The 24,876-nt window shown below is 38.9% G+C and overlaps 2 protein-coding genes across 4 annotated transcripts in view; one reads left to right on the top strand and one right to left on the bottom strand.

Annotated features, from left to right (window-relative positions):
- RO60 (Ro60, Y RNA binding protein) overlaps positions 1–24,876 on the top strand; it is a 146,090-nt gene that overhangs the window by 108,982 nt on the left and 12,232 nt on the right. Inside the window, exons 2-5 of one of the 2 annotated variants that reach the window (XM_053985452.1) lie at positions 21,683–21,970; positions 22,648–22,868; positions 23,129–23,275; positions 24,521–24,658. In XM_053985452.1, the coding sequence (XP_053841427.1) occupies positions 21,683–21,970; positions 22,648–22,868; positions 23,129–23,275; positions 24,521–24,658 (794 nt within the window). Of the gene's footprint in view, positions 1–21,381; positions 21,971–22,647; positions 22,869–23,128; positions 23,276–24,520; positions 24,659–24,876 lie in introns of those variants that run through there. The other variant, XM_053985451.1, reaches the window with a different exon arrangement.
- On the bottom strand, positions 455–17,156 carry UCHL5 (ubiquitin C-terminal hydrolase L5). Of its 2 annotated transcripts, XM_053985464.1 has the most exons (11): positions 16,939–17,156; positions 15,535–15,598; positions 13,383–13,488; positions 6,155–6,280; positions 6,009–6,070; positions 5,801–5,931; positions 4,384–4,447; positions 3,214–3,316; positions 2,669–2,782; positions 2,379–2,477; positions 455–1,060 (listed from the first exon to the last, which is right to left on the bottom strand). In XM_053985464.1, exons 1-11 carry the CDS (start codon positions 17,018–17,020, stop codon positions 1,016–1,018), a joined length of 996 nt encoding a protein of 331 aa, XP_053841439.1. In that variant the 5' UTR covers positions 17,021–17,156; the 3' UTR covers positions 455–1,015. The 2 variants fall into 2 exon arrangements, with proteins under 2 accessions (XP_053841439.1, XP_053841440.1); XM_053985465.1 differs by lacking the exons at positions 15,535–15,598; positions 16,939–17,156 and adding an exon at positions 10,008–10,091 and having other exon boundaries at positions 13,383–13,458.

Below are 24,876 nucleotides of genomic sequence, written 5' to 3' on the forward strand. Positions count from 1 at the left end.
TTCTAAACAAACACATGTACACTGACAGTGAATATTTCAAACAGTGTGTATTGTTGTAATGGCCTTTACTATCCATACCAAAACAATCTGTTCACAGCTCACATGCTGCCTGCAGGACACCCAGTGAACTTCATTCCCCAGGTATTTCCTTTGGTCCATGGGACACAGCTCAAGCATCTTCCACAGCAATGTTGTCATCAACAATAATCTTCCATACACCTTTTTCCTTATATTACTTCTCAAAGTAAAAAAAAAAAAAACCATCAGTGCTTTAAAGACTTAAACTGAACATACTCCAGAAGAGGAATACCTTATATCCAAGAATATTAACTCCCCAAAACAATCATGTGCCTTCTTTCTACCTCAAATTTAGAATGCATATACTCAAGTCACAAGGCTGATGAACTCCATATCCTAATCATCTTACCCCATAATAAAATACCACAGAAAAAAGTTTGCCAAAATAAAAATGGGAATATTTATTATCTTTTCTACTAAAGCAATGCAGTTCTTTTGAGATTATACATTGGTCTTTGCAAACGTTTCTACAGCTGAAGTCATACTTTTCCATTTTGTAAAAAAAATAGACACATACTTCTTAAAAACAAAGACACAGGCTATGTCAATGAACAACTGGAAAGGCTTGTAACTGTTAGTAGGGATGAGCAAAGAAAGCTCATGCTTATATTTAAACCTCTGGCATTTGTATCATTATCATGTTCAAGTGGGACAAAATGGGGACATTTTCCTTGCACATTTCTGGGTCCACTTCCCAAGCTTTCAGAGAGACTGTTAAATACTGAATGTGACCAGGAGAACCTAAACATTGCTCAGCAGTACTACATGCACAAGATGCAGGGGAAGGAAGACTCGGACCCATGCAAACAGTACAAGACAAACCATTACAACTGGCAAACGTGCACTGGACAAAAATTGAAGTTTATGAAAAGCTTTATTTGTTGTCATGAAAATAGTATCAGAAGCAAGTAACTGTATGTGTTTTGCAAAGTCATCTTCATTTGGCCTCCTGAGCTTTCTTGGCATTCTGTTTTTCTTTTGCCTAGGAAACAAGGGGAGATGATGTCAAGCTTTGACAAGATGAAGATCATTCTGGAGCTTTGAATGATTACCCATTACATTTCTGAATATTAAAAATATACTGGGAAAAAAATTTAAATGTAAATTTGGACCCTTCAGAAGCATCCTACTACTATTTTACTAGGTTATTGTATAAAGCCTTTTAAGAACAAATACAGGTTTAAATAAATTATGCAAAAGAAACTGAGATTAGGTAACTTCTGTAGGGGAAAAGCACTATTTTAAAAACATAATTTCAACCTTCATTTTTCATACCTCTATACCAATTTCATTTAACATAGAAAAAACTCTTCCTAATGGAAACATTTTATGTCACAAGAAGACACCACATTCAGACATATAGATAATCAAAACTGAACTCTGAAATGAACCAAGATCTTAATGGTTTAAATCTTTCAAGTAAGTAGAAAAAAACCCCACAAAAGTTCCTGTCAAAATATTTGCAGACAGATTCTCCTAACTTATATCAATCAGAAATAGTTCATACTGGTAAGGAAGTGGCACTTTCTTCCTTATGAATTTACTTAAACAGATTGGGCAAGAAGAGGGGACAACTCAGAAGCAATACCGGCCAACAACTTTCTGTCAAAACATTTAGTTAACTCCGAATCAGGCTGCTGCTTTTTACCACTTATTGAAGTGAACAGAACAGCATTTAATTCAGTGATTTAGAATTAAGATCTGTTACCACCAATTCACTGGTGATTTACTTGTGAAAGCAGCTTGACGGGTGTTATCAATGACTTCTGCTAACGTGGAACTGGATTAAAACTCCACAAGTTACTCTCTTGAAAACTACGAGCCTGCAAATGTACCTTCCTAAATAAATCCAGCTAAAGAATGTACCCATTAAATAACACACAGATCTTTTTTCATTATACTAATTCAGAGATTTGTCAGTGAGTATAAAATCAGGGATCCTGCCTCTAGCACTCAAGCATAAGTGCACACTAACACAGAGCTGGTACAATTCAAGTACTTAACCAGTTTAATAACCTTGCCAAAATACTAGACACACTTGTTTATTGAAGTTTTAATACAAACCTTAGTAGTAAATCAATGTTAATGGCCAGATACCTTAGAAAGGGGGAAACCCAAGCCAGTAAGTGAGCATAGGAGCAGGGAAAAGGGAGGGACCGAATTCCCAGCACTGTGCCACAGGACTGCAGGGAGCTGTCCCTGGCCGAAGAACTTGGACAAATAAATGACATGGGCTTGTTTAGTTAAAAGAGAAGGTATGAAGAATTATAGTAATATACTATCAGCTAGGAAATACTCACTTTTTCTACTAATGGTATTAACTGCTGGTGCTCTGCTAGAGTCTTTAACAATTCCATGATGAAAGGCAGGTAGTTATGTTTTCTTCTAATATTTTCAATCTAAAAAAAATTAAAAGCATTAACAGAATTATAATATAGCTGACCTATCTTCTAGTCCCCATCCAGTTCCTTCAGATTAATTGCAAAGCTCCCATATATATATATATATATATATATATATATATATATATATGCTGGCTTTATCTTACAACTGTTCCAATAATTTCATCAGAAAAGCAAAGACTACATACCTTATATCTTTTTAATTTTTGGTTCTCTTCTTCAATTAACATCTGGTATTTTGCAACTTCTGATTGTATAGAAGTTAACATATTACTACTTTGATCTGTATCCATAGGCTCCTCCTTCCACAAAACAAAAATTTAAATGGATGATGTTACTCCATTTTTAAATTTTACTTTTTTTAAAAGCAAGTTTTGTCTCGAGGGTATTTCTAGCACAGAAAGATTCAGCTTTGTTTACCATGATAGGAACATACCAGGAATTTCTGCAGTTAGTTACAAGCAGGTACCGCGAAAAAAAAAAAAAAGCCAGTTCCAGCACCACAGCAAATGATCAAGGCAGAAAGTCAAAATTACATGGTCACACTGTGCTGAGTGCTCAGCTCAGAGCTGCAGCACTGAGTGCATCCACACTGTGCTGGACAGATCTCTAGCAATCACTCCCTGTTTTTTTTGCTGCTGCTCCATTGGGAGCAAGGAAGGGAAGTGAATAGTAAAGCCAACACACAGAACTATCAGGGAACTACTTTAGCAATTTAAATTCCATGGCCTACCTCTGCCAGTTGCCTCTGTAGCTCTGCAATCCTCTGCTCATATATCATCTTTCTGTCAGACACAATAGCCATCAGGTTAAACCTTATCTCACCTTCACTGTATCTAAATGAGGAACAGAAAAACAAAACAAAGACAAGCCGCTTTCAAAATTAGTTATCAACATGACAACTCAAAAGCCCCCTCCTTGATTTCATTCCATGGAAACAAAATTTTAAATGAGTATATTAAATTAAGTTGTGCTACAGATCCAATCTTGTTACAAAATAAAATCAGACCACAAATTAACTCTATCCAGTAGGTAACTCCTAATTACCTTCTCTCCCCAAAATTTACTATTCCTGTCCGTGGTCACAAAACAAAACTGAAACTGTCCAAAAAATAAAAGAAAACACGACAACAGAACTCACAGAAGATGCTTCACACAATAGTTTTTACTTTCTCATTACTATTACATGTTAGAAAATATTGGGGACTTCTCAACACAGTGTGAGAAGTACATTCAACAATTAGACTACCAGGCCTTTTGGAGGTTAAATTCTCCAAAAACAACTTGGTAATCCTGTTTTGCTTACCCAAAAAAAAAAAAAGTCCTCAAGTAAAAACTTAGAATTGTTTTCTAAAAATGACATAAAATCAACTTTATTTCTAACAAATTTGGGACTGCAGTTTGGAAACAGAGTTAAGAAGTAGCAAAATTCCATAGCATGTTTTTCTAGCTTAAACTTCTGAGACAAGCCATTCCTAAAAAAAATCTTCAGATCTCTAAATACCAGCTGTATGGACAGAATGGCTATCTAATAATTTTAAGTGTGTCGGCAAATGTTATTCATGGTCATGACACTCTTAGCTTTCACTCACAAAGATCCACAGCTGTGTAACAGATAACAATCTTCTTTTCCAGAGCACTCGTAGGATCTCTCTTCACTACACAGACACCTACTTGGATTAATTATGCAGCAGCACAGTGTATTTGAGATTTATCTATCATCACATTTGCCTCATGTTGGGTAACAGGTTCTCAAGTCACACAGTGATATGCATAAAGAAATGATGCATAAGTGTCATTGCTTAGAAATTCGGTGGAAATCCTTTAAGTGGAGGAAGGTAAGACTATGGAATTTTTAAGCATAGGTAAGGTGCTATATTTTAAAGGCATCACGACCATTTACTTTTGTATGCGCTTCTCTATGACGGGCCGCACGGCACTTATCCAGTCATCCTGATGGCATGCACCTGGGAAAAACACAGGGGAAAAATCATCATCTTTGCAAAATTCAACAAAGGAAAACATTCAGTATCATGGCAAAATTTACTTCAAAGTCAACTCATATAATTCAGGCTTATGCAGCAACTTCAGAGTATATAACAGGTTTTTCCTTAGCTACTGCAATCTGAAATTACTCAGGTGGTTTTTCAGTAGGTGGAAGATATTTTATTAATAACAACAGTTAGATAATGCAGTGACCAAAGCAATGGAACAAAGCTACATTTTAAGGGCAAAACCACCTAACATTTGTATTGCTGATAACAAGAAATAATGGGGTGGGGGAAAGTATGTTACATAAGATCTTTATGACACAAGGGAAATTAGTTGGTATGACAACATTAAAGTAGACAGCAAAGGAAAACACTATGGACAGGTACAGCTGTTTAATATTAACTCTTGATTTTTTTCTATGTGGATGCAATATAATGTTAAGAAGTCAGGCAGAAAGAAAAAAACATAAAAGGATATATGATAGAAAACTTGATTTCAAGATATATGACAGGATACCCACAGGTGATTTCCTAAGTTGAAAATGTCTCTTTTTGCAATTTCAAGACCTTAAAGTAAATTTAGAGACTCATGATCTTGTGACCACACAAATGATGTCACTGTTAGGTCTGAAGACTGTACAGTATCTCTAGACAGGCTAAAGACAAGATTAGCAGCAAGCCATTGCTCAGCCTAAACATAAATAAAATTGTCAACAAATCTGGGAAAACACTCTGGGAATGAAGTGTGGAACATGTTGACAATGTATCAGACTCTAAAGTACAGACACATGATAGGCAGCGCAGAGATTTCAAGACTCAACAGGGCACACATATCTCAAGAAAGATTAAAGATTAATAAAGACAAAACAGAAGCCTGTCTTACAGAGAACAAAGCTATTTTCTTTTAAACCATTAGGGAAACACTTGCTATCTAAGAAGAAAGAGGGCAGTGTGTAAACAGAAGCCACATAATGGATAAAAAGTGTCTGGAATGAACTGTATATATTCTCCCTTTATGTAAACTTCTGTATTGCAACAAAACTATCAAGGTTTTGGAAGGGATTGCAAGACCTGATCACTTGATTACTAAATGAAAAGAGAGCATCAGAGACGTGGAGGAAGCAGGGAGAAAATAGTATTTTCAGACCAACAAAACTAAAACAATATAAATGACTGCAAGGAAGTACAAGCCTACAGCACATTCAGAAAACTTTCAAGATATTCTTTATTTTAATAAATAATTTGCTTTGAGCCGGTAACATATGACCAATTTGTTGCAAAAAGCCATTGTTAAAATAAAGGATGTTCAGCAAAAATGTAAAATGTTACCTAAATCAATTGGTCCTTCCCTTAAGCCATCTAGCTCATATAGCCTCCCATTAACAGGAACATAGCTTACAAAGTGAAAGGCATCTTCTTCCTTTGCTGAAGACTTTGCATCAAACTCAAACATCTGTTGTCTGCAAAGAAAATTTTAAAACCTCTGAGATTAAAAAGGATTTGCTCAAATTTTGGCCAGATTTAAAACATATGTTACCTGGCAAAACTGTTGTGAACTTGTCGAATCACTTCTGAGTTGCTCAGTGCCAAACCTTTCATCTGAAAGGAAGTAACAAAACACTTGTAAACCACCACAGCTGTAACACTGTGACACTCAAAATGCAGAAAACAGTGGTCACTCACTGCAGCATCAAAGCTTTGGGAAAATTCTTTAAATTCTGACAAGGTCTCTCCTAGATGAATGTCTTGATGAGCACAGTTTAACAGCACACTTACTATGGCTTGAGTTGCACAGGCATTATTTATGACCTAGAAAAAAGCATGGAGAATTTGGTAAGCACTGCTGATAAAGTTCACTTCAAACTGTGTTTGCTTTTGTTACACACACACACTTTCTATGCTGATTCACATTAGAGATGCACCCTAACACAGACTGGAATTGCTGCCTGAGTAGCTACAGAAAAGCCCTTGCTATAATAAAATCAGCTCTTCATGGCTGTCATATACAATTCACTGATAAAACTCCTATTTCACAGCTGTCCTCAGAAACTGTCATTCCACTGCCTTACCATCTCTCTAAAGTGATTAATGAAAGGCATAGAAGAAAGGCAAAAATCCTTGGATCCCTGTGGAAAAACACACAGTAATATTCAAAGCAAGCTGCCCAAATTGTGTTATCTATGGCCTTAAAAAAAAGTCAACTCTCCCAAGAAAAGTCCTGCAAATAATCAGATCTCCTACTAGGAGTAAGAGGTCAAAAATTTAATTTGAAGCAATAAAACACATTATGGAACTTAAAATTTTTATTAAAAAGTTTTATTGGACAAAAAAAAAAATCAAGTATTCTAGGGATAAACTAATAAAAGTGTTCCAAGATGTAGATATTGCTTAAATGATGGTTAGGTGAATAATATATTTGTCCAATATAACTATCATTTTCAAGTTAAAGTTACTAGTTTGACACTGTTACATTTCAGTGTTAAATATTCCACTTTTAGAAAATATAAACAACCCCCTTCCTATTAAAGCCATGTGTTTAATGTTGTTTACTAATAACCAAACTAAAACAGTGCATTTAAAGAAAGAAGCTGCTAAGATTATTAAATATAATCTGAGATTTACCTAAATGCACTGTAATCACATAATATGAGACCATAATACAAGATTTTATATTAGCAGTTTTTTCTCAGAAGCTATAGGTTAGGAAAGAGTAATGTATCATTAGTCTTTGACACTATTCTGCAATTGAAAACGCTACTTAAACCTTAAAACTTCCAGAGAGGATGTGAATTTTGTACAAAAAAAAAAAAAAAAAAGAAAAGAAAATTAGTTCAGGGCTGTGAATGTGAAACCACTTCCAACAAGAAAAGAGGAAAAAAAAAAAAAAAAGCCCAAGCAACCTGTTTTACAACCAAGGCTAGTCCTAACAAAAGAAAGCCTAGTATGTTAATACTAAAAGCCATATCATAAATTTATTTTATATACTTCAGGGTGTTCTCAGTTCAGATTATGCATATATGCAGATGACAAATAATAAAACACTTATTAATTTAAGAAAAATACAATCTAGTTGACTTAAATAGTAATTAAGGGAGTCAACTGCACAAACAGAAGAGATTACAGCAGCCAAAACTGAAATGAAACCAACTGCAGGTACAGAAGGTAAGAGCTAGAATACACAGATGCAAAATAAAGGACATACAAGGAAAATCCATCAAGGGCAGTGAAATAATGAACCAGCAGCAGAAAAAGTCCAACCCCCAGACCAGCAGAATGGCATACTTTGAATTACACTGTAACATAGGAAAAAGAACTAAAGACTCTCCGAGATACAACTGAAGAATGTTATCAGAGACAGTGGTCAAGTAGTGCTAGGATGAAAGCAGGGAAATCTCAAGAGGATCAGAGTGGGCAAAGCTGATGCAGTGTAATTAAGCTGATAGAGAAGCAAGAGAAGTCAAGGACATCAGTGCTGACACACTGTTAGAACAGTGCTGTTACAATGAAGGCAGGGTCACTGCAGCAAACTGTACTTGTAAATGATAATTAATACACGGCATTATAGGAGGAACAGGATTAAATGACAACTAATTTTGCTGAAAAATCAAGATGGAACAATCAGTTGCTCTCTTTACACACAACTCAATAATGGCTTCAAAACAAGGAAAGGAAATTTACTGAGATTTTGTGCCTAGAGGTAAGTTCGACACTGAAACTGCTGAATAGCGGGATACAGAAGCTTGAACAGAAAATAAAATCAGAGGAAAAGTGAGACTGCAAAGAATTAATGGGCTCATCAAATATTTGCCTTTAAGCATATTTTGTATTCCAACTACAGTATGAGACAAGTCTGATGAAGTGTATAGGAAGCAAGCTAAACAAAGTAGCAGAGGAATAGAAGGAATAGAAGGAAATGCAGGTGATGTGCATAAAAATCCAGTGTGCTCCTGGATGTAGATGACACAGGAGAACAGCAAGATGGAACAAGGGAATCTCTAGCTAGTGGTGGCTCACAGGCAGGGTGAGGAGCGCAGAGTGATGTGACTGCAGGACCAAATGCAGCAAGTGTGGGATTTATTTGTCACACAGACACAGTGCCATCCATGCACACAGCCAGTCCAGCACTGCTCCACACACAACCTGGAGAATCCTTCAGCACACCATCTCTAATTCCCAGTGTATCTCTTACTTAGGGTGCCTCAGCATTCACAGAAAACATTCTTTGCATTTAAGTAACATAATAATAAATGCAGGTTATTCCCAAAAGATTTTTATTTGGACTCAAGGATTAAGAGGATTTTCTGTATTTGTCCAGAAATACCAACACTTGCCTGGATATTCCTGTCCAGGAAGTCTTGGTGAGGTATTAGATTGATCAATATGCAAGACTCCAACTTAAAGCAGACACCCATAGTTAAAAGATTTTGTAGGCAAAAAGTTCAAGGTGTATTTAGCAATATTTCAAAGAAAACTGTAACATACATACACAGCAATGTATCAAGAGAAGATTGACCTATCCCTAAGTGAAGCTCAGCTTAAACCAAGGAACCACTTGATGAGGCTGCTCTCTAAGTAAGATGCATTACTTCCTAAGCATGCACCTTTCTCTAGGGACAAAATCCAACCTTCCGGATCAACTTTAGGCAGAAGCACTTTAAATTCTTGACTCACATCTTCTAACTGATGGATTATGTATTTTGCTTTTCAAAAAAACTGTGGACAAGCCTGTGCTGCAATTGGTAGTATGACCAGCAAATCCCTGGGCTTCACTTACTAAACATCCCGACATTACAGAACAGTTGGTTTTACAGAGCTCAACGTGAAAAATTCAGCATTAGCACGAAGTTCCACTATTTATTCTTGTTTAGAAACCCAATATAATTTTTTTTCCATTTAACTTTTGTTGAAGTAAAGATATAATCTTTACACAGCTATATTCAGTTACTGAAAATATTTTTCTGATTTATTTCATGTTTGTATTCCTTGTAAGTTACCTGTTATCCCAAACTTAGCTTTAACACAGATATCTGGTCTATCTTAATGTTACCAAATCTGAAAGGGTCATTTGAATTAAGTACTGGAAATGTAAAAAAATTACACATGCTTCCATTAGTGCCATAAACATAAGCAGAGACCAATGTTTTGTTATTAACAGTATCATTTATAAGATACTCCTTCTGAAGGTATTCCCAATTGATGAAGTTAATGTTCTGTCATGACAACACAAAATAAAATAAATACATGGCATCTAAGAAAGGCAGGATACCAACAGTTCCATACTGAAAGCTGAAGAATTTATTAAACTCAAAACCATTAGTTTCAGGTCTGCAACAATGGCATTCTTTTTTGTCCAGAGACACTTCTGCAGTGCTCAGCAGAGAACGCAGCTCCTCCAAAGAGTGTGGTAGGGAGCTGAATACATTGAGCAGCTGTAATCATGTATCCATTGTGTGTGAAAACAACACCAAGGGTCCACTGAAGCAACACAGAAATCAGGAAATTCTGAGTTAAGGCTGAAACTGTATCCTTAACTCACCTCATTGTGCCTATGTATCCTAGCTCAAAGGGTATGTAAGATCATCCAGAGTTCTGTGGCCTCAACTAGAGGACCAAATCATACCTAGGCATAACAGGGAGGCCAAATTTAACATGAGTGCACATAAAAGTGACCATTAAAAAAACACCCCTTTAATATGCATGCATACAAGACAAGACTTCAAAATTCAACCCCCCAACACAATTGTGATTTAACTTGGAACAAGATCTAGTCGCCATTTGGAATTCAACTACAACATCACTATGGAAGTGGAAATGAGGAAAATGTGAGCATGCACAAGCTTCTTACCAAAATTGTGTTCTCTAGTGCAATTTTAAAGATGTTTTACTAGACAGTTTGAGAGCTGTAGTCTTTTGCCTCTAAATAAAGTTCCCCAGAAAGAAACAATTTTTAAGATTGAACACATAATAAATTTAAACAGAAACGAAGTTTATCTCCTCTACTCAACTCTTATTATATATTAACAGTAGCCTTGTCTTGCTCACACAGGATTCAGGAAGACTTGAAAACATGCCTGCAGTAAAACCAATTGTACCAAATGTCTTCAAATGGGAACATTTAAAAGAAAATGTGTGAGAAAGGAAAGAGAGGCAAAGACCTGTTGAGATTTTTCAGTCTCCAGTGTCATGATGGTTTTGAAGATACAGATCAACAGATCAATAATCTTATATGTCATAAAAATTGCCCTAACCAATCTATTTGTTCTGGGATTCCAGCCTACATATGAACCTAGTGTAATTTTACATCATCACTTTTGTAATGAAAAAAAAGGTCTTCTGGAAAGACCCTCAAAGCGAGCATAAAATTTGCCTTAAAACATATGGAGGAAATAAAAAATACACATGAACCCAGTTGCACAATGGCTGGGAGGACTTGCTCTTCCACAATACAAGTATTCAATACTAATGCTCATCTTGATTTGTGCTCCTGGGTGACTCAGAAGGATTCAGACTGTGGTTTTAAGAAATGCAGTAACTTCAGCACTAGCACAAAGAACCCCCTGTTCTCTCACTTACCTGTTACCAGTTTTGTCCTGTACAGACTCGCTGAACAGACCCATCTCATAGTACAGCAGAGACCAGCCCAGATACTATGCACAGAAAACTGCTGGGGGATGAGCTTCACTGGCTCACAGGAGTTCACTGCACCCTGCTCTCATCAGTAGCAAATCATAAGATCAGACACTTGCTCAAGAAAACACTGCAAGTCCTCAAAACATTGCTTGTCAAGTTGGATCGCTAACCCAGGCTAACTTTCTTCAGTATGAAAGTAACCAGAGCTAAACTGGTTTTAAACAGATTCCTCCAAAATATCCAAAGCAGTTTCTTTCTGTTGACTTTTAATAATAATTTCTCTGTACCTATTTCTAGTTGTTCAGTCACAATAGCTCAGTCCAGGCAAAACTGAACTGATATGAAACACAAGCATATATAAGTCTTCAAGGAATGTTTTAATTTTGCGAAGTCACTGCACTTGACTGACAGATAACACTAAAAAATGAAAAATATACTAATTCTAAACTTTTTGCAAATGACTTTTGAAACATCTATTCCACGCCATCAAGTGGCATAACCAGGCAGTACTATTGTAAGAGTCAACATTTCTGGAAATTGCTTTCCAGGGTAAAATTAAGAGTCACTCCAGTACTCCTATTTAAAGGCAGTAGCTAAAGAAAGGGACAATGAAAAAGGAGGTTTCAGCTTAAGACCACATTAAAATATGAGTGTTTAAAAGAAAACTATAAAATAAAGAAGACTTTTCATTGTTAGCCTTTAATTTTGTGCTTGTTATCCTTTAATTTTGTGGTTGTTATCAAATCTAACATTATCCAAATTTTGTGATGTACATTCTGCAATCCCATCTTAAAGCTCAAGAAAGCTCCTCTTAGCTATTGCCTGTAAACACAGTGTCAAGCTTCAAAAAAGGGAAGGGGGTGGAAAAGGCAAAAGAAGTGGAGCAAGCAGACAAATGCTTTGAAACTTTTTAGCATTCACAAGAACAGCAATTCTAGGACAACCTCAGCTACTCACAGGAAACAAGATGAAATCCCTTGAGTGAAGGAAGATTTACCTTCACTTTCAAATAAAAAACCAACATCCTCCAAAAAAAAAATCCCTCTCTAGATTCCAGAGTAATTTCCTCCCACTGTGTAACTACCTTTTGAAAGTTAAATCAAGGATTTTCTCTGAGTTCTTTGCCTCATGGCTGTTCTTTAGCTACAGCTGATGGCTACTAACAGTATGTTTGGTTAGGTATAAATCACAACCTAAACCAGGGTCTATGAGAGCTATCAAACTATAAAGACAATTAGCAAACTGCTGCTGATCACTACAGCAGGGGAAGAATGAAGAGAATCAGCATTAAAAAAGCTGACCCACAACAGCATAAAACAGGAAGGCAATTATAAAAGGAACAAAACTGAAGTGCAGGTACAGAGTGGCCAGGATGGCTATTTGCATTGTTTTCCATATTTCTATACTTTTAACTGGAAGCATGTAGAGATTTTTTCATATCCTGAAATTTACATTCAAAGCGCTTCTGCATTTGTGGTGGGAAAGAAGAAAAAACCCAACCAAAAAAAAAGGCCCCAAAACCCCCACCCTAAACAACCCAACAACTAGACTATGTAATAGGTCTTCACAGAAATCCTAATAACTTGCCCTTTGATATCAATGTTTTGTAATTAACACCCATATTAAATACTCCTACTTTCATTCTGATCACTTTCTCTTGATTTTCTTGCTTGCAAACAACACACACAGCAGTCTGTTAACTAAGACAAAATTTCAGTACTACTCTGCATTTAATAAAACACAATGGATTACATCAGCTAAATCAGTTTTCCTGTTATTTCTAATTTAAATTCTGCTTTTTCATTTGAATACTTAAAACTTCCATGCCAAAATGGTTTGCAAACCCTTAAAGGAAAGCATTATCCTACATATAATGCCCCAGCTTCAGAGTATTTGGGAAAAATAAGAAATAAAAACAGGACCAAAATAAACTTCTTCCAACAAGTTGTTGAAAGTGGTTTCAAAAGAAGTAAATTGCTCATTCTGCTGGGAACATTTACCAAGTCACTTCTACTGCACAGAAGACTGAGCTACTTTATGGGTGAGGGCTGACAAATAAATAAGAGCTTTTTTCTTCCATAGCTGCAATTTTTGCCTGACTTGACAGCTCAAACTGATTTGCTTTGCCAATACTCAGCTCCTAGTCTCAGAATTTGTTGAAGCTATTTTACCTTGCAAAACATTGATTTCTGTGTATGTATTAACAAAAAAAATAGCCTTTGTTTGGTATTAAAAGCTATGTGTCATGATATATCTAAAACAATTACTGAATTTCTCATACCTGCTTAGCAAAAAATATTGTATCCAGTCTGGAATCCTGGACAACAGAACCCGCTGGCTCCTCTCCAGGCTGCCACTTGAAGAGAAAAATCAGCCCATGTACTGGCCTGAAAAACAAAATTTATAGGAAAAAGGTCACCAGTAATGATGAAAAATATTAAAACTATGTGTTCTGTAGTTTAGCTGTATGCTCATACAGTAATTCTGTTAATTCTTTCTAAATATCAGGAACTTGCACTGAAATTTTCAGATGTGCTCTTTTAATTAGGCAGAAGACAATTTGGGCTTCTTTCTGTAAGTGCTGAACAATCCCAATCTGAATTAGCATTTAGCCACTAATTTTCAAAAGTCAGGACCAGTTTTCCTGGTTGCTGCAACTTTTATAGTTGCAGAACTCTCATTTGAATTAGTTACTGATAAACAGCTATCAAAGCATTTGTCAGTCATGTACAAGAGCAGGAGCAAAAGCTTTTGTAATCATTCTGGACACAGATAAAATACCCAAAGAGGAGCTCTCCCAAAACTTCATGCTTTGAGTTATCTCACCAACAAGTAAGAAAAACCCAGTTGTCCCTTCTAGTAAAAATGTGTCTTGGCTTTCAGACTGCGTGTCTTGAATAGTAAACAGCTTTTACTACACATTGCATTGTATTTAGTGTTCCCAGAACACAGAAATTTATCAGTAAAGAAAATTGGTCTTAAAAAATCTTCAGTTACAGTAAGACAAAAATTTATTCATCAACTTAAATCTAAGGTCATCACCAAAAAGAGGCCACAAATGGTTTCTCTACAAAAGACAAACATACACCTATACTGCCTAAGAATTTTTTCCTAAGCTCTGACCAGAAATCTGAGATACATTTTTTCAAATTCTCTCAGTGGACCTGTGTCACAGCACATGTCACAGCTGAGAGGGCCACAGCACACAGAGGATCATCATACAGCTTCAGAAAGCTTCAACCCATACAGAGTAAGACCATTCCACTGCAAGCCTCTGCCCTTCCTGTCCTTTAGCCCAGCCTTTTATCCCCTCATGTTCCCACATTGCACCTGTGTGCCTCTGTTCCCTTTGGGATTGCTCAGTGCCCCTGGGCACTCCATGGCTCATTGCTGTCAGTGCTGCTCACCTGCTTCTCACAGCTGTGCCCACTGGGGATGAGGCTCAGCCCAGCCCCACTCCCAATGACCACACACTGTGTGCCTGCAGACCTGCTGTTTAGAAAACAAAGATGTTTCTCTATTCTTTCACTCCCAGTGTTTATACATTGTGTAAAATATTGCAGGTGTAAATGGGAAGGGAGGAGCCCTCAAGACTAGAAAGTCACACATCTCCCAGGATATGCAAAACTGGCACTTAATGAGCAAATGTTCTGATGGTGTAGACAGCAAATAAACCAATTCATAGGCCACATTTCTGCCATTCAGGTGTTGCTTGTCAAATATCTTCGGTCAAGAATTCTAAAAGTACACCCTCTGTACCAATTCCTACATCTTTTGAAAGATTAATCCAACAAGTATGGATATTTGCACAAGATACAAGAGTATGGTCTAGGTTAAAAGATATTTTCCTCTTAAAATCCCGTATGTAAACATGGATAACAACATGTTTACACATGGACAAAACATTAGAAGAATTAATGTTACTTAATGAGGGCAAAATTGTTCCACCAGTCATTATCAGTTATAAAAAGTCTATTTGCCTTCACATCCATATGGAAGTGGCTCTGCAGGAAAAATGAGCTACAAAGGTATCTAAGTACCAGAAAATAATTTAAGACAACAGAGGCAACATCATGGCATGTGAGGAGGGAGGGAGATAAAGCAAGGAATAGAAATTTGCCCAAGAATTTGTTAAGAGCTGTAAGGCCAGCTAATGGAAAAATCACTATGAATCTACTTCCACATTCTAGCTACTATCAGCATTTCTTTCAAAACCTGATTAAGCTAGATTAAGTACCAAAGCATTAATAAAAAGCAATTTAACTGCCAGATATTCCATTAAAACAAAAACCTACCGAACTTCTGTAGAAACTGAAGGAAAAAACACAAACACAAACTGCCCCAAACAAAAGATCCACCAAACATACACCTGAGTTTAGTACACATTCTTTCAGGGACTTCAGACAAACACGATTAAAAAACATGTGCCTTACTTCAATTTTTCAAAGTTCTCTGGCTCCAAACTCCATATTTCTTCTACTTGTGCTCCTCTACAGCCTGAAATAAGGGAAATACAGGTTTCTTCACCTAACTCATTTAAAAAGGGACGCAGCCAGTAAAGACAGACTTATGAAAAAAAACACAAAGACATTATGTAATATTTACAACTAGTATATCCAGGCTATGGAAAACTATCTGTGGGATGTAATGGACCTTGATTAAAAAACCCCAAACAAGGCAGGCAGAGAGAAGTTATTTCAGGAAATTCTGAACCTGTGTACGGTGATACTGTCTTTACAACAGGGTTGCATTTAAAAAAGAAGCAGAGGAGCTTAAATCTCTCTGATCACTTCATGTCCTTTGCTTAACTGAAAACAATACTCTTTATAAAGGCATTATCACCAAGCCCAAAGCAGAACTTTAAGCATCTGTCTCCAGACAATGACCTATGGTAGTAGAGCAAAAATGCTGTACATTCAAACAAGATATTTACATAATACAGAGCCCAAAAGGTTTAGTATGTGGAAGTTTCATTTATTAGCTAAATAAAAATGTAAAAGAAGCATATCTGGACTTATGGACTTTGTTTCAGAGAAAAAAACACGACAAACTATGAACCAATGAAATGTGGAGTAAAATCATTTTGGTTCTTTGGCTGAGAATTACCTGGCTTTTGTAATCACCATCGTTTCACAGTTTCACCAAAGATTTTAAACGCAATTCAGCACAAAATTTAACATTCTGGAAGGCCAGGCAGCCATTTGCAGGCTACCCAGCCACTGCCAAGCCCCACAGCTCAGCCTAGGCACAGCCCTTTCCCCAAACGTCCTCACTCCTGGGGCTCTCTAACCCGAACACTTTCCCAGGGAAGTTTAAATTGGATATTCGGAGGAATTTTTTCAAAGGGCTGATGAGACATTAGAATGGGCTGCCCAGGGAAGTGATGGAGTCACCGCCCTGGAAGTGTTTAAGGAAAGACTGGACACGGCACTCAGCGCCACGGTCTGGCTGACAAGGTGGTGTTGGGCCTCTCGATGATCTGAGAGGCCTTTTCCAACCTAAAGGACGCTGTGACTCTAGCCGGCACGCTGCTGCCGAGCCGTCCCGCAGCACAGCAACAGGTGCCGGGCCGAGAGCCGAGCCGGGCCGGGCCGCACAGGCCGCGCTGGGGCCGGACTCCCCGCTGCCCGCAGGCGGCCGGGCCGGGCCGGGCCAGCGCCGCGGACATCAGGGGAGCCGCGCTCGCTGCCGGCAGCGCGTCCCAGCGCCCCCCCGGCCCCAGCAACCGAGCCCCCGCATCCCCTCCCCGCCCGGCAGGGACAGCGGGCTCGCACCCAGCGGTGCGGGAACAGCCCCGCGGAGACCCCACCACCTGCCCGGCCCCGCTCGACGCTCACCGAAGCCCTTGATGAGCTCGGTGAAGACGCCCGGGTCGCTCTCCATGAGGCACCACTCGCCGGCGCTGCTGCCCCCGGACATGGCGGCGCTGCCGCCGCTCAGGCTGCGAGGCCGAGCCGCGCCGCTCCCTTCCCGGCAGGACCCGCGCCGGGCACCGCCATGGAGAGGCGGGGCGGCCGCAGGAAGCGGCGCGCGGGACTGGATCCGGGGCAGCTGCGGGCGCCGGCGGCACCGCCCCGGCCGCGGGAGGGCCGCGCCGCGCCCCGAGGATGCGCTCCGGGGCGCCTGGGGGGCGGACGGCGGCTGCGGGGCCCGCGGGCGGCGCGGCGGGGAGCGGGGCCGGCCCCGACCGTGGTTCCATCCGGGCACCGCGCGGGGGGCGCGGCCCCATCCGGGTCCCGGCGATGCTGTCGGGGCGCGGCGGGCGGGGCTGGAGCGGGAGACGCGGATCTCTGGCGGCCGGAGCGGGACGGCCCTGCCCGCCCCCCGCGCGCCCGGAGCGGCCCGGCCGCCGCTCGGTGTCCCCGGTGCCTCCCCTGCCCATCGCCCCGCGGCCCCCGGGGCTGCGGCATCGCCCGGCCCCGCCCGGGCCGCGGCCTCGCAGGCAAGTGGCGCTTCCCGGGCTGCAGGGGGAGCGGGGTCCCTGGGCCGGCCCCGGGGATGCGTGGGGAATGCGGAGAGGTCAGGGGAGCAGCTCCGGAGAGCACCGTGAGGGGCCCGCGGGGCGTTCCCGGGCGGATCTGTGGCGTTACGCGTCTTCCCCGTCACGCGTGTTTATCGTCTTTATGGAGACTGACAGCTGCGATCGCAGCTCTTCGGGTATCCGCTTTAGGTGCTTCTATCCCCTAATTCTGTGCTACGTCAGCTAAGCTGCCCGTGCCCCCCCAGTCAGTACGGGGTTTTTTTTAAGCAGACAAGCTCTTGCAAATTCTGCAGTAGAAATGCGTGGGCTGGTATGTGGTTCGTATAATGGACCTGTGCTGCTGTCCTCCGCCACTCCATTGGAGGTTTGGGAAGTGTTCTCCTGGCATCCCAGTTGACACAGAGGTGCTTATTTTCTGAAGTGTTGGAACAATGTTGTCGGAGCTGTAGCACAAGCCTGTTTTGTTACAGCCGTAGCTCAGTGTGATGGTTGTGGTCTCTGGTAACTAGAAGACATTCCTTATAGTCTTCAGGTTAATGCTTATACAGAATATAAAGGGCAGAGAAGTGGAATGCAGTTCCCCTTAGATTTAAGTATATCTGGTTTTGAAGTATTCAAAGGCAACCCGAAATGTTGTCTTTTAAAACACTAATACTTTTTTTGTCATAAAAGATCTGACCTTTTCAGCGTTTAATTCCATGGGATTTCACTACAAAGTTTGATTAGTTGTTAGCGTAGCAGTTAAACTTAAGAATTTAAATTAGAATCTCTAGTTCTGTTAAAGCTTTATACTTTATGTGGGGTTTTTTATCCATCCATGAAACTTGTCAGATATTTTATTTCTTAGGAAAGCTAGGGCAAGTTGGAAGTCATCGAAATAAACGAATGTCAACTTAAATGCTGTGGTACAGCAACAAAAAAATATTGACTTACTAGGATATGTATAACTGGTGTACAGACTGTTTCAGAGCAGTCAAAGTGTTATTTTACTTATAAATTTATATAATGGTTGAAATATGGTGAGTTTTCTCATTCATTAATGATAGTGAACAGCCATGGAGTTTAGCAATTTTTGTTATAAAACTCCTGGTCTGGGACTTCTAAGAATTGCTGTTTGCATTCCCCTAGTTCAGAAATTGAAAGTGCTTGTGGAGCCATAATATTGGTGATAAATCCTCCACAGGTGTTTTAAAGTCAAGTTTTCTGCTGCAGCTCAGTAGGTGAAGAGTAGGCTTATAGTAGAGCATATGTTAAGTGAGGATTTGCATTTATCCACCTGTTAGGGTGAAAAATGTCTCTGTTGTACAGGTGTTAAATGAAAAAATAACCTTGGGGTCTGGGCAGAGGAGAGGGATGGGCCCAAGGGAGGGAATAGCTCTGGGAACTTGTGAGGCTGGGATGTAATACAAGGTTGAAATAAACAAAATTACTTGAGCAGCTCAACTGTGAATAAGTGCTTTTCCAGTAGCTGCTGGTGAAGTGTAAATCTGATGCTTTTGCTATGACTGTTTAGTAGTGAGATTGGTGGTTTGCATTAGCTGTTGTTGATTTCAAAAGTAATTTTTAAAATACAGGTTTATTTTTAAGAATTTACAATATGTGTTAGACAGTTGTCAGAAATTGTAACAGAATCTGGGTTTGTAGCTTATAGCATATACCTAAAAAAGCAAATTAAGGAGCTAAGTGTCAGAAAATCTATTTGCAACTATCTTTTCTATTATGGTTTGTATCAGAAGCATATGGATGCAGGTATATGCTTCTTGCCAATGTTGTGAGTCCATGAATAGCCTGGTCCATACTAAAGTGAACATAAAAATTATCCATTGTTAATATCCATAAGAGCTTTCCCTCTACAAATATCGTCCACACTTTTCCCTTTATGAAAGCTACAGCAAGAAATCATTCTTAGTATTCTATATACATGGAGATCTTCTTGTCCATGGGTGATCCTTTATGCTTCCCATTCTTATTTTTCCTTCAAGATAATGGTGTTTCTCAGTATCTTTCATGTACCATTTTTTTTTCTGATAACTAAATGGATGCTTACTGTGATTTCAGGGTTTTTTGTTTGGGTTTTCTGTGTTTATTATGAAACATTATTGACTGTGTAATGACATAAGCTAATTGAACTATATTGAGATAAAATGTATTTAGACGTGAAAAGGTCCTGATCTGGTATTCATGCATGGGGAATACCACCCTTGTGATTTTCAGTGTATTTGCATGCTTCAGATGTCAGGGAAAAAGTCAGTTCTACCATGATGTGTATTTAAATAGGTTTGGCAGGAAACATGGTTAGAATATATAATTTTAGCTGGGTGCTGATGCTCTAAATAATAGAATGAAAAATATTTCTTAGTTAATTTTCAATGAAACCTGCTTTCTTAAACAAGGTGTCAGCATATGGCTTCTATTTTTATGATTTTATCAGTTTGTAGAATGTAATGGGATCACTGATGATTGCTGTTTAATTCTGGGTGCAGATTAGTGCAGATATGCAAAATCAGAGGCAAGGTGCATTTCTAGTTGCTTGCAGAAAAAGGGAAATTCTCTGTCAAAGAAGTAAGGAAGTTGTTTGTCAATCAGTGTTACTTACCAAAAATGGGAGGGGGAGGAAACTCTCTGTCTACATTAGTGACATTTGTTTATGCTAGCTTATCCTGGTAAATGGAGCAAAATGACTTTTATTTGTCTTCATATTCTGAACAAGCAAAAAAAGTCAAAAGTAGATATCTGCAGTTCTTGAAAATTGAAAATCTTTGGAATGTCATTTATGTGGGCTCAGACTTTAATCCCTGAATTTTAAGATTTCTGTGCAGTTTGATGGAGTGGATTATTGGTTCTGCCTTTTGGTTTTCAGTAGGAGCTCTTGGTGCTATTTAGTGTAATTTTATTGTTTGGTGAGAACTGAGTAAACTAAATTTATTATTGTGCTATTAATGTTTTGTAGGTAGTGGTGATGAGGAATTTTCTTACCCTTACCCTCCTAATTTAATTTCACCTGCATTTGCTTCATTTTAAATGTCATGGCTTGAATTTTGCTGTACTGGATGTTCTCCAAGTAGGAGCAGTGGTGTTGCCCTACAAATATTATAGCTCTCTTGCAGCTCAGGAGTGTATAAATAGAAATACCTTAATGATTGTGAATTTTTTTGCTGATTTTTGCTTCGAATGTAAAGCAGTACAGAATCTGTAATGTCCCTGTTTTCATGGATCTCACTTGGAGCAGCAGACTATTTGAGCTTGTAGCAAAGATAATTTGTTCTTGAGCTGCTCAGTTATTAAAAAGCTGTTGTCTAAGCCTCACTGAAACCTACCATATATAAACTCTCACAAAGTCTTCTAACTAAACAGTTTTTCCATGTGTTAGTTGTTCATTTTAGCCTTGTTTTTCTTCAGTTGGTTGGTATTAGCAATTCTTAAGCAAAATAGAGCACGGCAAGATCTGAATTTTGAACCTTTTGGTCTGCAATATAAAAACCTACCTAAGAAAGTGATGTAATATATTAGTGCCAAAAGGCTGTAACACGACATGGTTTTTGTGCACCACTTTTTGGGGTTAAATAGTTTCTGAGTTGGTTTTAAAGGAATAAGTTAGTCACTATTATAACTCAGAGAGTTTTTTGTTTCTTTTCCTCTAAATGATGTGTATTATCACACACTTGGAGTACGCTGTGATTAAATTCATGGAAGAAAACTTAAGATTACAAGCTTATAGACAAGATGTATTTACTTTGCTAAAGGAGCTGTCGGCCGTAGTAGTTAGTAAAACGTGTTGTTGTTGCAGCAGAGCCTGGAAGCGTGAAGGATGGAGGCAGCGGAGAGCCGAGCGCAGCCCCCGAGCGAGGCGCCGCAGCCGGGCTGTGCCAGCGCTGCCGGCTGGCACCTCACCGACAGCACCCGCCTGCAGCACTTCCTGTGCTTCGGCTCCCAGGGCGGCACGTACCACGTCAAGGAGCAGAAGCTGGGCTTTGAGAACGCAGAAGCTTTGCTAAGGCTGATTGAAGAGGGCAGAGGCTGCGAAGTCGTTGAAGAAATAAAAGCATTTAGTCAAGAGGGCAGAGCGGCAAAACAGGAGCCCCTGCTCTTTGCCCTCGCAGTTTGCTCGCAGTGTTCTGATGCCAAAACAAAACAAGCGGCGTTTAAAGCTGTCCCCGAGGTGTGTTGCGTACCAACCCATCTCTTTACTTTCATCCAGTTTAAAAAAGATCTGAAGGAGGGCATGAAATGTGGCATATGGGGCCGTGCTCTGAGGAAAGCTGTTGCAGATTGGTACAATGGAAAGAATGGCATGGCTCTTGCTTTAGCAGTTACAAAATATAAGCAAAGAAGTGGTTGGTCTCATAAAGATCTTCTGAGGTTGTCCCACCTAAAACCTGCCAGTGAAGGTAATAAATTTTTATTTACCTGAAAATACTGTTTTAAACCTTTTATATTTACTGTGGAAGTATTTTGGAAACCCAAGTGCCATTGTAGATGAATTCTTAGTGAGGATATCCTGTAAATTGCATCTTAAAAATGTGGGTGATCATATCAAAACCAGACCTGTTTATCTTCAAGGTAGACAGGGTTTGTTCCTTCTTTTCTTCCATACACCAAGAGAAGATAAAATAACACAACTCCCTCATTTTGTTCCTGTTTGCTTACAAATGATGAAATAACACTTTTTTGTTATGTGGGAAGATCTGTTGACTTCAAATCTTAAATTAATAGAATGATTTGGGTTGGGAGGGACCATAAAGATGATCCAGTTCCAACCCCCCTGCCATGGGCAGGGACACCTCCCACTAGCCTAGGCTGCTCAGAGTTCCATCCAGCCTGGCCTTGAACACTTCCAGGGATGGGGCATCCACAGCATCTCTGGGCAATGTAGCAAATACATGAAGCTCCTTACTTATGAGATTAATTCAGTAATTAAAAGTACTGCTCTGTGTGTGGCTGACCTTTTCAATAGGTATTTGGCAGATCTGAGAATGAAACCTGCTAATTAATTTGCATGCTAGAATGATAAATGCCAGTACACAGGTGGTAATCCTGCTTGAGAAATGGTTTTCTTTTTCATCAGGAATTGCTATAGTCACTAAGTATATTACCAAGGGATGGAAAGATGTCCAAGAAGCCTATAAAGAGAAAGCAGTTTCTGCTGAGACTGAAAAACTCTTGAAGTATCTGGAGGCTGTGGAGAAAGTAAAACGCACAAAAGATGAATTGGAAGTTATTCATTTGATAGAGGAATATGGTCTAGTTAGAGAGCATCTCCTGACAAACCATCTGAAATCTAAAGAGGTAGGTAACCTTCCTTAGGTAAAATCTCCATAGAAGTATGAATTCTCCATAGAGTAATGCTGTTCATTAAGTCTAGATTTCTTTAAAAATTGCCTTTGCACTGTTTTTCAATTTGTTTACCCAAATAGTTAATTTAAAATAATTAAGATCTTAATATAATTTGTACGTATATTTTAAAATGCACTTATTAAATGTACAGATTACAGTTCTTGTACTTTGAGAATCTCATCTTTCTGTGTTTCCCTTCTCTTTCATCATAGGTTTGGAAGGCATTACTCAAGGAGATGCCTATTTCTGTTCTGTTGAGAAATTTGGGAAAGCTGGCAGCAAATTCAGTGCTTGAACCACGAGGTTCAGAAGTGGCAATAATATGTGAAAAACTGAGAAATGAGAAACTGCTAAAAAAGGTAAGAACTTTATAACTTTGTGGATTTTAATTTTTAATGTTTAGTTTATTCTATTTAAAACTGCAGTTTAATGCCTGCAACTTTATTGTAAAACTTCTGTTTATAATTTCTCATTTGATTCCCCACCTGCTTTCTGAAACATTCTGATAAAATAAGTGTATTGGCAGCTATTGGATCTTTCCTTAAATGAAGGCTGTGGCAAGCTTTGCTAGTTGGGTTCATCAATTTCTTCTGAGTCTTGTAATTTTTCAGTGATTTAAGAAAATAGCATAGCAGATGAGGGGAAAAACAAGAGTACTTTGTAGTTTGGAAGGGAGACTTTCCTCTTTCCTGATTGCTTTATTGCCCATTAAAGTAGGAGGAAAATAAGAGAGAAAAGAGAGTTCCCCAAAGAAAGAATAAAATTTTCAGGCATTTAGTGAAAGGTAGAGAGGACAAGTGTCTTGAGCAGTAGTTTTGTGAGCTAGGAAGATGAAAATCAGGACACTTAAATTCTTCAGCACCAGAGCTGAATTGGGCACAACAACAAAAGTCCATTTTTCCCCATCCTACTGCAATTCCTTTTCTCTGGTTCCTTCCTGGAGAAGGAAGAGCAAAGATCATGGTGCAATACCTTGATGGAAGATAGACAATGCACAGGCATTCAGATTTACTGAGTTTTGATGCTAGCAGTGATTAAGGACTGAAACACCCCTTTTGGATAAAGATAACAAAATGTTGATAAGGTTATATAAGTTAAGTTTATCTATGGAAAGCAAAAAAAAAAAAAAAATCTTTGGAGTGTTTTATAGCATGAGAAAAATGAATGCTATGTTCCAAAAATAGTTTCTTGTCCAGTGTTAGTGTATCTTGTATATAAAGCTAGTTTTAAGTTGGTTCTTTTCCTTGTCAACTCCTTTCTCTTCAGCTGGGCAGGGACTTTCTTTTACTGGAAGCCTATGATGGAAAATAGCACTGGACAATCACAGAGCTGCAAAATGTTACCAGAATTCTGGTGATGGCATCCCATTTGGTGTTCATTAGATGATTCTTGAGTGGGAGTGAGGTCCATTATCAGTAACCCATGAGTATCAGTTCATCCAACAGCTGTGTAAAGGCTGCATGAACTCTTTAGATTTAACAAATATAAAGTAACCATATACTAAACCTGAGATTTTTTTGTAGGAACTTATTTTCACGTTTAGTTTGTTACTTTTTTTAAGGAGATGAAATTTTCATATCCTTATTTTTGATTTCTGCCTGTAGGGTAGAATACATCCATTCCATATTTTGGTTGCATTAGAAACTTACAAAGCTGGACATGGAAACAGAGGGAAGCTTTGGTGGCGTCCTGATGAAGACATTTTAGAAGCTTTAGATGCTTCATTCTACAAAGCTTTCAAGGTAATAATAGTTCTCCAATTTGTTAAGCTTTTTAAGAAATATGTGTTTTCTGAAAGCTTATCAAGAACAGTTGCTGGGGTGGGTAACAATTCTGAAACTTTGACAACAGCACTGTCCCAATGTTACCCAGAAAGAGGAAAAAACGCCCACTTTAGGAGTGAAAGCAGAAATTAAGAAGAAATGAAATTATGTGTACGTATTATATTTTTGTCTTTTAT

The sequence above is a fragment of the Vidua macroura genome, chromosome 9 (genome assembly GCF_024509145.1).
Source record: "Vidua macroura isolate BioBank_ID:100142 chromosome 9, ASM2450914v1, whole genome shotgun sequence".
Lineage (NCBI taxonomy): Eukaryota > Metazoa > Chordata > Aves > Passeriformes > Viduidae > Vidua > Vidua macroura.

Coding starts and splice junctions, on each gene's coding strand:
- UCHL5 (XM_053985464.1), bottom strand. CDS start 17,020: ATGTCCGGGGGCAGCAGCGCCGGCGAGTGGTGCCTCATGGAGAGCGAC. Junction 5,932..6,008: donor GTTCACAACAGTTTTGCCAG/GTAACATATGTT, acceptor TTTTCTTTGCAG/ACAACAGATGTTTGAGTTTG. Junction 4,448..5,800: donor GGAAGGACCAATTGATTTAG/GTAACATTTTAC, acceptor TGTTTTTCCCAG/GTGCATGCCATCAGGATGAC.